The 13,023-nt window shown below is 34.1% G+C and overlaps 1 protein-coding gene across 1 annotated transcript in view; it reads right to left on the bottom strand.

The window, feature by feature from the left end:
• The window catches only part of TTC27 (tetratricopeptide repeat domain 27), a 137,841-nt gene that overhangs the window by 87,939 nt on the left and 36,879 nt on the right, over window positions 1-13,023 (bottom strand). Inside the window, exons 8-9 of the mRNA XM_006910377.2 lie at window positions 10,748-10,860; window positions 8,367-8,433 (exon numbers count right to left, since the gene is read on the bottom strand). Coding sequence (XP_006910439.1) covers window positions 8,367-8,433; window positions 10,748-10,860 — 180 coding nt within the window. The remainder of the gene's footprint in view (window positions 1-8,366; window positions 8,434-10,747; window positions 10,861-13,023) is intronic.

Raw genomic sequence — 13,023 nt, 5'->3', positions numbered from 1 at the left:
AAAACCATTTACTGTAGCATTTGATCTGTTTTTGAAAAATGTATACACCTATGTAATTACCATGAAGTCAAGATATACAAAACTTCCATCAACCCAAAAATCCCTTGCACCTCTCTGCAATGAATCTGTGACCTACTTTCTATTATTAAGATTTAGTTTTGCCTATTCTAGAATTCCAACTAAATGGAATCATATAGTCTGGCTTTTTTAACTCAAAATCAAGTGTTTCAGATTCACTCACACTGCTGCATGTATCAAGTACTTCATTTATTTTTATTGTTGAGAATTATTTCTTTAGATCAATATAAGGCAGTTTATCATTCACTTGTTGATGGACATTTGGGTTGTTTCCACTTTTAAGCTATTATGGACTAAACAGCTATGAACATTTGTGTATGAGTCTTTGTGGGGACATATATTTTCATTCCTCATAGATAAATATCTAGAGGTGGAATTGATGATTAACTGTGTGAGAAAGCGCCAAGCTGCATTCCAAAGGGGTTGTACCATTTAACATTACATTTCATTTACAATGTATGAGAGTTCCAACTACCCGACATGGTATTACAAATCTTTTAAGTGGTATATTGTGGTGTCTTCCTGTGGTTTTAATTTGTATTTTCCCAATGACTAATGATACTAAGCATTTTTCATGCTCTTATTGGTCATTCATAGATCTTTGGTAAAGTGTCTGTTCAAATCATTGGTTCATTTAAAATTGGTTTGTTTGTCCTATAATTATTATTACTTTATTCTGGATACGAGTCCTTTACAAGATATATATACTGTGAACATTTTCTCCCAGTCTGTCTTTTCATTTTCTTAATGATGTCTTTTAAAGAGTGGGAGGTTTTAATTTTAATTAAGTCAAATTTTCTTTTATGGGTCATGCATTTAGTGTCCTAGTTAAAAATTGCTCATTACCCTAATGTTGCAATAATTTTACTTTAAGGAACCATGAGAAAATTGTTGTAACATTGAGTCAATGATTTAGGTAATAATTGACTTTTATACATAAATTTATTTTGTGATTTCTTCATTGATCCATAGATTAAATACGTTAATTATTTGATTTCTAAATATTTGGAGTTTTTCTAGATACTAATAGTTATTTGTGTCAAATTTAATTCTTTTGTAGAAACAGAGTATACTTCTTATGATGTTATTTTACTCACTGAGGCTTGTTTTACCTGCCCAGCACATGGTCTACTAAATACACCACGTGCTCGTGAAAAGGCCACGTACAGAAAGATGTATTTTAAAGAAACTGTGAGGAAAATGATGCTCTTTTATATTTATCCAGTGTTTTACCATTTCAGATGCTCTTTATATAAAACATTGAGCTTCTATATGGATTATTTCACTTCAGCCTAAAGAATCATTAGCATTTTTATAGTACACAGTATAGGTCTGCTGAAAGCAAATTCTCTTAGTTTTCTTTTATCTGAAAATGTCTTCATTTGGCCATAATTCTTGAAAGATATTTTTACTAAATATAGAATTCTGGGCTGATATATTTTTCTTTTAGCACTTTAAAAACGCTGTTCCACTGTTTCTGCCCTCCATAGCCCTGATGAGAAGTTGGAGACATTTGTAGTCATTAATATCATTTTTTTGTTTCTTATCATTACATTTTCTCTGTTTTACCTTCACCAGGTTGATTATGACATATGTTGGCATAGTTATCTTAGTTTTACCTTGCTCAGGTCTCACTGTGCTTCTTGAATCCATAAACACGTGCATACTTCCTTTTATTGCACTTTGCTTCACTGCACTTCACATGTGTTCTGTTTTTTACAAATTGAAGGCAAGACCCTCCACCAGCAAAGAGATTATGACTCACTTTATTGAGATACTTGCTTGACTGCCGTCGTCTGACGTATGCCTATATATGACTTTCATACATTTCGGGAAAGTTTTAGCCATTATTTCTTCAAATATGTTTTCCTGCCCTATTTTCTCTCCTTCAGGCACTCCAATTATATGTGTATTGGGCCTTCTGATACTGTCCCACACATCCACGAGGCCTTGTTCATTATTTTTATCTTTTTTTGTCTCTATTCTTCAGACTGGATAGTTTCTATTGATCTATCTTCAAATTCTCTAATGCTCTCTTGTGTCATCTCCATTCAATAATTAATCTCATCCAGAGAACTTTCATTTCACATATTCCATGTTCACTTATAAGATTTCTATGTGGTTCTTTTTTATAGTTTCTATCTTTCTCTACAAATTTCTCTCTTTGAGATTTTTATGAGCATTTTTCCTTTACGTCGCTGAGTATAATCAAAGAAGCTTTTTTCCTTTAATCGTTGTCTGCTAATTCCAACATCTAAGTCATGTCACAGTCAGTCTCCATTGACTGTCTTTACTCTGGAGCATGGCTCACATTTTCTTCATTCGCTGAGCAATTTTGAATGGTACCCTACATACCATCAATGTTCTACTGTTGAGTATAATTTTGGTTATATTGCTCCAAAGTGTTGGGCTTTTATATTTTAACACAAACTTGGTTTGACTAAACACGGTCTCTTGGGTGGCTGCTCAAATTTCATCTGAGTTCCTTTATCTTAAGCTGAGCTACTTAAGAGTATGCCCTGCACATGTGTAGCTCAGGGGTGAGACAGACTTAGACAAAGTTTATACGCAAAAAAGAAGAATCTTCATCTGTGACTCTCTCCGTTATGAAATGACTGTTTGTCCCACATTCCAGCAGCCTTGGTAGCCCCAAACTGTCCAACTGTTAAATTACTATCAGAGTTTTAGCTGCCTTGTATTTAAATACTGAGATTTAACAACAGGATAGAAACAACAAAAACAAGAAAATCATCCAATGCCATTCTCATCTTCCAAGCAAAAAATTATCTCCAGAATCGTTCTGCATTTGGTCATTCCAGAGTGCCACCAGGTAGTTGTTTTTTGTATTTTGTCCATCGTTTATAATTTTTATCTGCAGAAGGATGGTTCCAATCAGAGCTTACTAGACCTTCACAGGAGTAGAAATCCTCCAAATAAATTTTAAATTCAGCTTATCAATTTCTGCAAAGAAAAAAATGCCTACTGGGATTCTGATTGCTATTTGATTTAATTTAAAGCTCAATTTGGGAGCACTGTCAATTCAACAATATTAAGCATTCTAATTATTTTATATCTTCTTTAATTTCTCTCAGCATTATTTGTCATTTTTGGTGTACATGTCATACTTCGGTTAAATTTATCACTAAACTTTTGATATTTTATGCTATCATAAATGGTTTCAAATGTTTCCCAATTATTCATTGCTAGTAACATATAAACACAACCAACTTTTTTATATTGAGCTTGTATTCTCAAACCTTGTTCATTAGTTCTAATAGCTTTCATGTCAATTCTTGTGTTGTCTATGCATAATGATGGTTTTATATTTTCCTTTCCAATTTGCATATGTTTTGAACCTTCTTATTGCACTAGCTGGGATTTCTAGTTCAATGAAGAATAGAAGTGTCTTTTCCTGATTTTGGGGAAGGAAGATTATTTTTCATCAATAATGATTTTAACTACAGATTTTTCACAGATGACTTTTATCAGGTTGATAATCCCTTCTATTCCTAGTTTACTGTTTTCGTAATAAAAGTCTGTTGAATTTTTTTCAACTGATTTTCTATTCCTATTGAGATAATCCTGTGGCTTTTTTTCTTTGCTATGCTAATAAGGTGAATTACATTGATTGTTTCATATTAAACTAATTTTGCATTGCTGAGATTAACACTGTTTCGTCATGACTTATTATCCTTTTCATATATTGCTGTTTCATATAGTTTGTCCAGTTTTGTAGTTGTTTACAATGAAAGTTCAAATCCAGTACCAGTTACTTCAACATGACTAAAAGTAAACCCACAAGTAAGCATTAACCTCAAGCCACAGTTAACTGTGAAGAAAGAAGTAGCCGTTACCAAAGTAGATGGTGTAAGAACAGAACCTTGTAAGATCCCACAAATCCTATTACCCTATTTCTGAAATAGGATATATACAAGAAATTCAGTTTAACTCCAGTCAAAAAATATTTATTAGGTCTCTGCTTTCTAACAGTTAACCTAAAAACTGATACAAGAAGTAAAATATACTGATATGAGCCACAAAATACACCCATCTCCTTCTTCTTTAAAAGTTACCAAGTTATAACTCAGAGATAGCTACGAGATTCATTACAATGAATGAATGCCTATTAAATTAAAATGCACAGAGTAACATTTGGGAGACAAGTATTCAAATCAGAAAGAAAAGGAAAATCCTGAGCTACCCTACTTAATGCCAACACTATTAGAAGAATCATGGCTGTCTAACAAAATTATATCACCTATCTTTAAAAAATTCAAATTAAGAAGTATGCCCTAAAAGAAAAATAGGTGTCATTTTAACTTGTAAAAATGGTTAGCAAACTATTTTATGTTCACGACTAAGTATTTATTAAATAACTTTAAAATTAATAGCAGAAATAGAAAATCCATACAATATAATGTATAACTTCCAAAGGCCTTTTTCCTCTTTTCATTTATACAGACCTTGGGGTTTCAGGCAGACAGTCATAAGGCAGGCTGCCAATATCAATTCACACTTGAGCAAAACTTCTGCCAATTAAAACTGAAACACCTGTCTGATTTAACCAAATTGTTCCCCTTTTCAACAATGAAAGGAAATTAAAAGCATTACTAAATGTCACTGACTTGGCTCATCTGAAAGGAAATAACGTAGATAAAATGGCTAATTTTAAATTATCAGGCCGATATAACATAAAGGCTCTCTAAAACAATATGGGTTATTTTTACAATGACTCATTCAGTTTTCCTGAAATGTGCAGATATCATATCTCAGAAATAGCACTACTTAATGACAACCTTAAAAAAAGTAAAGTGTTCCTTTTAGGACAAGCTTCTGATATTGCTGAATTAAAACATTTTCCCAACATATCTCACATATATTTCAACATGCTGCACCAACATAAAAATACTGGCAAAAACTTCAAAAAAGATTTTACCATTGTTTTAGTAAACTTTAGGACAGTTCATTAAAACTAAATGAAATTCACGACCAATAAGCCATTCATTTGTTTATTCAATAACTACCAAATGCCCAATAATTATGGTCCCTATCCCTTTAAGTCCTTACGATCTTCTGGTAAGAATATTAAGACTTCTATTGTACTTGCTCTTCTATCAGCAAAGGAAGACACCTCATAGCCTCAATAGTTCACAACCTCAGTCCCAGGCCAGAGCAGGGAATGGATGCTCAGCAAGACAGAGCATGCTGCTGCTTTCCTCTTCGTTCCCTCTCTCCCACATCTATAGCCAATTCCAAACAGGTCTTACCCACCTAAAAAATCCTAGTCCTTGAAAACTGGACTGCTCACCCACAAACCAGTGACCCTGAATGCTAGGCGTGCACCGGCTTCTACCTTCTCTGAAGTACTTTCATGTGCATTCTGTAACGTGATCCTCAAAACAAGTCTTCTGCGCTGAAGGAGGGGCACACCACTCCTTCCCCATTTTACAGAAGAGAAAGATGAAACCAGTGCTTGTCCTTACCGCTAGGTAAGGATCCACTAGTGGTACACCACATTAAAGTGGACCTACTAAATTATGGAACTAAGTGGAGCGATGCGCACTAAGCTGTGGGACAGACACACATCCTGTTCCAGGGTTCTAGTGTATTTCATTTCACTCCTATTGTGCATAATTTATTGAGCAACGACTATGAATAAAGCATTGAAGCACTGTACCAGGCCTTGTAGAAGACTCAGAGAAGAACAGAGCCAGTCCCTAAAACTGGGAGTTTACGGTCTTGAAGGGAAGATAAGACATATACATAAATAGTTATAAGTCCAAATGTGATTCTTGTTAAAAGAGGAGCACAAACAAAAGTTCAAGAGTTCAGAAGTGGGGTGGTACCTAAAAGTGTTCCCTCTTGCCTCAAATACTCTTTTGGAGTTATGCAGGTTATAAATAAATGATACTTTCATACAGGATATATAGTTACACAAGATACAAATTTCAGTGAAATTTTTCATTAACACCAGGGGCCACTTTCTAATCCATCTTATTTTCTGATTCAGTATCATGCACAAGGAAGGGATAAGAGGAGGACAGATGATGAAGGAAGAGTTGACAAGGGCTGATTTGGGTTTTTCTGGTGTATTCTGTATGGTTCCTCTGGGATTAAAAAAAAAATGGGTGCTGTAGAACACAAAGTAGGCACAGGGCTCATAAAAGCTCTCCTCACATTTAAGTTCCTTGCCCTACTACTCAGCAATTAAAGATCTCCCTGGGATTAACAAACTTGTCTCGTTAGAAGAGTTAGGCCTAGCACCATGAAGCACCGCAATCAAACATCTCTCCTCCAAAAGGACATCAGTCCCGAGGTCAGTTCTGATTTGGAAGAGCTGCAGGGGAGAGAGCAAAAAACTTATGCACTGTAAAGCCCTTGGGGGGAAAGTATGAAATTTGGATTTATGATCTTCACTGCAAGTGAGGAGGGATGCATTAACGACCACCAGAAGTTATCAGAGTCAATTACTTCAGAAGTACCTCGCAATATGGAGGAAAAAGAACGATAAAATAAATTTAAAAATAGAAAAGAAGTAGGATAAGAAAGGTTTAAAAAAGGAAGATATATACCCCCATCCACAAGAAAAGTTAAAAAAAAAAAAAACTGTTTGAATATAAATAGAGTATTTTAGTGTCTTTTCAGGATAATGTGGATAATACATATATCCCACAATAAAGCACTTATGAGACCAGTCCCAAGATGTTACTATTGACTGTCCCCCCAGGAGAGGCCAGCAGGAACATTTCCTGCCATGTGCTACATCCTGTTTACCTCAGTCATCAAAAAGACCCAAGTGTCCTAGCCTTCATTTATCATCTAGACACTTGTCCCCTCCAGCTCTGTACTTCCCTACGCTGACGTAAGCTCACCACCATTCCAGACCCCCGCATCCTCCCCTGTGCCTCACTTCATGCAGACCTGAGTTCAATGTCACCTTCCCACTGAGATCTTCCCCCCACCTTGCCTAAAACAGCCATTCTCATCCCATTGTTATTCTCTTAGCCTGCTTTATATTTCCCCTGCTCACCTCCATTAAACATCTATTAAACATCTATTGCTTTCTTTGTCTGCTCTGTATTTCCCCCACAGGAATATAAATTGATGAAAACTCCAAGAGCAAAAAGAATGTTTACTGCTGTATCCCCAGTGACCAATAGCACAATGCCTGGTATATATTAAGTATTCGATAGATACTGAAATGCATGAATAAATGGGAGGTGCATAATAATTTTTTAATATGTATATATTTTAAATGTGTGTAATATTTTATGTCAAATTCCTGATAGCATATGTTATGAATAAATAGGGACATTTCTACATAGTAAGCTACACACAGATATGCTATAATGATAAACACCAAAGATTTCTAAGTGGGAAAATAAAATAGGCACCAAGTACTCAAATGATTAACATCCAACCAGTTGCAAAATGATATGTAGAAAACAGTAACTTTCAAAATGTATACTACAGTACAAAGTAAGCTTTTCCTTCCACCAGATAAAAATATTTTATTTTTACCTTATCTGAAAAATAATAAAGAAAACATCAGAATTCTAACTTGATTCCTAACCACGCTATAAAAATGCTTTCAAAAAATGATGTATCTTAACCAACTTCTGTTCATTAAAGATATGTATATCTTCTTTTTCTCCATAAAGCTAAAGATACTGATTCCTTGCTCTGTGACTTTTCTCTTCTTGAAAAGCCTTCTTTGATCTTGAATCCTCAAACATCTATTACTCTCCTTTTTGCTACCCTTCTTCGCCAACGGTGACCTGTATCAACTTTATTTTTATACCCCATTCCCTCCTTAATTCTCTGTAATGAAACTGTCCTAGAGGTAAGCAATGCACCCCCAATCATCAAAGCCCACAGCCTTTTCTGACTACTCTGTGTTGTTGAATGCTAACAAGCAACCCTCATGCTCGTGACACCGCCTCCATCCTCAACCTCTGTAACACATGCTCTCCTGGTTCTGCTCCTGGCTCCCTCAAGTCCTGTACTCATCATGTCCGTGCACCTGTTATGTGCGATGCCCGGGGAACAGTGAACAAGAAATATTTGGTCACTGCCCTCAAACTCCAGCAGTATGAAGAAAAATATTTATTGTTTAAATCGGCAGCAAAATGGATGCAGTTTGGAAACTACAATGATGAGTTTTTGTTCCCTTAATGTCCTTAAGTGGCAGTGTTTCCATATGAGCAATCTGAGGCAAGAATATATCAGAGGCAAAATAATTTACAAGGAAAAACAATGAAAATGGAAAGAATAGAGACATTACTTACCGATATAAATGCCAGCAGCTCCTCTGCAGTTAATTTATGCACCGGGTTACTCTTTTGGAAATTTGTGCTTTAAATTAAAAAAAAAAAGCAAATTACTTCTAAAACGCATGTTTGTATCTAATGAAATATAATTTTTAAAAGGCAAAGTAAATTTATTTTACATATTTGAAAGCACATATTTTAACATTATTGTATTCTGTACAAATAGAGATATGAGTTTGCCAAAGTAAGTACGAAAGTAATAAAACGCTCACAAAAATGTGGCTGGCGTACTAAATATCAACAAAATTTATTTTACTGGGAAAAAAGAAATCCATCTGTGCCATTCTGCAAAGAAAATGAAAAGAATTAATATAACATCAACTCCTATTTATTAAATTCATGCCAAAAAATTAAAATATTATTATAATCATTTGATGATGTCTTAATTTTTGCCTGAGGCAAAACAATGTGACTTCTTAGATCCTGCTGGTTCAAGTATGATTTGGTATCGTAATTCTGGAAAACAATTAGTACTATCTTGTAAAGTGAACATTCATATAACCCGAACTCAGTAATTCCATCCTAGGTACTAGAGTCCAGAGAAATTCTTGAATGGGTAAATCAGAAATTAGGCACGCAAAAATCCATAGTAATATTGTGTGTAATAGGAAAAATCTGTTAACATTCCAATGTCCAAAGGAGACTATAAATTGAGAAATGTTCATCCAAAGGACTGCTATACTGCAAAGTAAATTGCAGCTACACATAAAACATGAATGAATCATACAAACACAATAATGAGAGAAAAAAGCGAATCACAAAAGACTACATACAGTAAGATAAAGCTCAAAGAAACAAAATGAAGCAATTGACTTTAGAGGTATAAAAATGTGAGTAAATACATTTTTTGAAAAGGCAAGAAAATGACAAACAAAATCTGGGATAGCGGCGTCATTCTGAGGAGAGGCAGGAGGAGATGGGCAAGAAGCATGCAGATTGGGCTAATGATATTTGTAATCTTCTAGTTCTTAAATTGGTTGGTAGGTTCATTTTATTATTACTCTATACACTTATATTTATATATTATATAAATTATTTTGTAAATGTTACTTATACTAAGAATGAAAAAAATACCACCCACAAAATAGTACCAGTTCCTTGTAATTTTCAATATTGTCTGGAGATTTTATAATGAACATAAAATATTTATATATTACTTTTTAAATGAACTTATTTTTATTGTCGGTAAGAAAAAATAAATGAATGAGGGAAGAATTATGAAATCGTTTTGTTTAAAACACACACAACACACACACATACATAAACTTTTCTAGTTTAACTGCACAAGGGAATTACGTGTCAGTTGGCAAAATGATCCAATTAACCGCTAAGGCTCTTTCCGTTCTAAGACTATGATGAGTAAACAGGAGCGTAAAAGTCTGTCCAAGAGAAGAACCTCATCCAAAATAGATCAACATTCACCTCTCACATATAAAATTCCAGTCTTTAATTCACTGCATAAAGTATACAGCTAAAGTGAAATGCTACAGGCTCATTACAAATAATTATGACATAGTCACTGAATAAGGCCATTCTTTACCATAATTTACTGATTTAGGTTTAGGATATATTACTATGCATACCTGAAAGTCATATTTAACTTAAAAGGAATTACTTTTTCCCACTCTGGTAGTCTAAACTACTGAAGGATTGCTATATTTTAAGGAAGTCTTCCCACGATTACATTACATAAAAGCAGTCAGGTATACTGAAGTATAAGAAACCGGGGCAAGTTATAGCATGTGGCCTTCAGGTAAAATCAAACTTGAGCAGGAGGCCAGAGAAGGGCAAGAGTCGAAGGGAAGAGGAAGAAGCTAGCCACCCTGTTTCACCAGTCTGCCACCTGTAAGATTCACCTTCGCTGTGTCTCCTTTCCAAACCAACCCATCCAACCACAACATCCAAGTCACCTCTTCATAGGGATTAATGGCTGTGGGGATACAAAAAAATATAAAAATAAAAGGAAAATCTATTTCCACCACAAATAAGGTTCTATAATATTAAAAAATAATTCTATCCTTTGAAAGGTAAATATCCTCAAAATAGTCAGTCTCACCTATCCTAAATACTTTATTAAGAGTCTAGTCCTAGCTAAGGCTAACCAAAGAAATGTTGCTTATGGAGGAAAGAGAAGAATTTGTATACCAACTCAAGGGAGATTCCAGAGACTCCTAATCTTCAGCCTTTTAATTGGTTGCCCAACGATTCTCGATCTTCACATGCATTACAAGATAACCTGTTCATCTAGAACTCTTGGGACCTCCTGAATAAAGATTCCCCCAACACAAGAGAACCAACACATGAGGTGTTCAAAGTAGCCAAGTGAGTCATTAACTTACCAGATTCCAAGGATAACAGCAAGCTCTTCAGCACACAGGTCGGGCATCTGAAACCGTTCACTATCTGCTAACTTTATCTCATTTAGAACAGTATCATCATTGAGCTCAAGATTCTAGTGGAATACAAAAGAAAATATTTAGACCAAAAGTTAAATCTGATTTATTCAATAGTCTGTATGCAATTAACTACTAGGGAGACAAATTACCTTTCATTTAAGATTATACAATGTCTATACATAGTTAACAGGCTTTCCTATGAAATACATATTTGGGGACAACTTACTGTGTAGAAATGGAGGTCATGTCACCTTCAGGAACACACTGACAATATCAATAATAAGGAAGAATTGTTATCGATTGAAACTACTATGCAAAATCCCCTTTACTGATACATCGAGATTCAAAACCAGATCTTTCTACTCTGCCTCTAAATTCTAATCTAAAATATAAACTCCCAACTCTGTTTTCAAAAGGATCTAGAATAGCCAAAACAACTTGAAAAAGAATAAAATCTGAGGACTTGAGAGGATATGATAGAATATTTGATTTTAAGAATTACTACAAAGCCAAGACAGGATGGTACTGGCATGAAGACAGACATACAGATGAATGGAATAAAACAACCCAAAACTTTGGACCTCCATTATACGGTCGATTGATTTTCAACGAAGATGCACAGGTGATTCAACAGAGGAAAGTCTTTTCACAAATGATTTTGGAATAAATGGATATTCATCTAGAAAAAAAGACTCTCACCCCTATCTCAAACCATATATAAAAATTAAATCAAAATCAATCACAGATCTTAATGTTGAGGGTAATAGTAAAATTTCTAGAAGATATTGTAGGAGAAAAGCTTTGCAACTTTGGGATGGACAGATAGTCCTTAATTAGGACATAAAAAAAACCTGAACCATCAGAGAAAAACTTAATAAATCAGAGTTTATCAAATTAAAAACTTCCTCTTTGAAAATACTGTTAAGAAAATGAATAGCCAAGCTACAGACTCAGAGAATACATTCACGAAACAAGTATCTGAAAAGGGGCTCATATTCAGAATATGGAAAATTCTTACAGCTCAATAAGATAAATTACCCAACGTAAAATTGGACACTTCATTTGTATAGACACTTCTATCTAAAAGAAGATAAACAAGTAGTCAATAAGCACACAAAAAGATCCTAGACAACAGTAGGCAACATGGAAATACTAATTAAAATCAGAAGAAACTATCAGTACACACACATTAGAATGGATAAAACTTAAACGACTGACACTACTAAATGTTGACAAGGATCTGGAAATTTCTTATATTGCTTGTAGAAATGTAAAATGGTAGCACCACAGAAAACAGTTTGCCAGTTTCTTATAATAAACATGCATTTACCATGTGAACTATCCATCCCACTAAGTAATTACCCATGAAAAATGAAAACATACATCCCCACAAAGACGTGTATATAAATGTTCATAGAAGTTTTATCTGTAACAGCCCCAAACTGGAACAACCTAAAAGCCTTTTTTCAGGTAAATAGATTTTATATATGTAGATTACATATATATATAATTATATAGATTATAGATTATAAATAGATTATAGATTATAGGTAAATAGATTATATAAATATAATCACACATACACTACATCCATCTAATGGAATTCTAATAAGTAATAAAAAGAAAGTACTGACACATGCAATCACATGGATAAATCTCAAAAACATTATGCTGAGCAAAAGAGACCAGATAAAAAAAAGTATATAATGGTAAAAAACTAAAAACCTCCCTCTAAGATCATGGACTAGGCAAGGCCACTGTTATTCAATATAACATTGGAGGTCCTAGTGAGTGCAATCAGACAAGAGAAAGATATAAAAGGCGTCCAAATAGGAAACGAAGAAGTCAAACTGTCAATATTTGCAGATGACATGATATACTATATAGAAAACCCTAATAACTCCACAAGAACACTACTAGAAACCATAAGCAAATACAGTAAAGTCTCTGGATACAAAATCAACATTCAAAAATTCATAGCGTTCCTATACTCTAATAACAAAGCATCAGAAAAAGAAGTGGAAAAAATAATTCCTTTTATAATTGCAAGAAAAAGAATAAGGTATCTAGGAATAAATGTAACAAAACATGTGAAGGACCTATATAATGAAAACTGTAAGATCCTATTAAAAGAAATTGAAGAAGATACAAATGGAAAGATATTCTGTGTTCTTGGATTGGAAGAATCAACATAGTTAAGATGACCTTATTACCTAAAG

The sequence above is a fragment of the Pteropus alecto genome, unplaced genomic scaffold, assembly GCF_000325575.1.
Source record: "Pteropus alecto unplaced genomic scaffold, ASM32557v1 scaffold61, whole genome shotgun sequence".
NCBI classification, from domain to species: domain Eukaryota; kingdom Metazoa; phylum Chordata; class Mammalia; order Chiroptera; family Pteropodidae; genus Pteropus; species Pteropus alecto.
The sequence above is the reverse complement of the archived record's forward strand: the minus strand, read 5'-3'. Positions and strand labels throughout refer to the sequence as shown.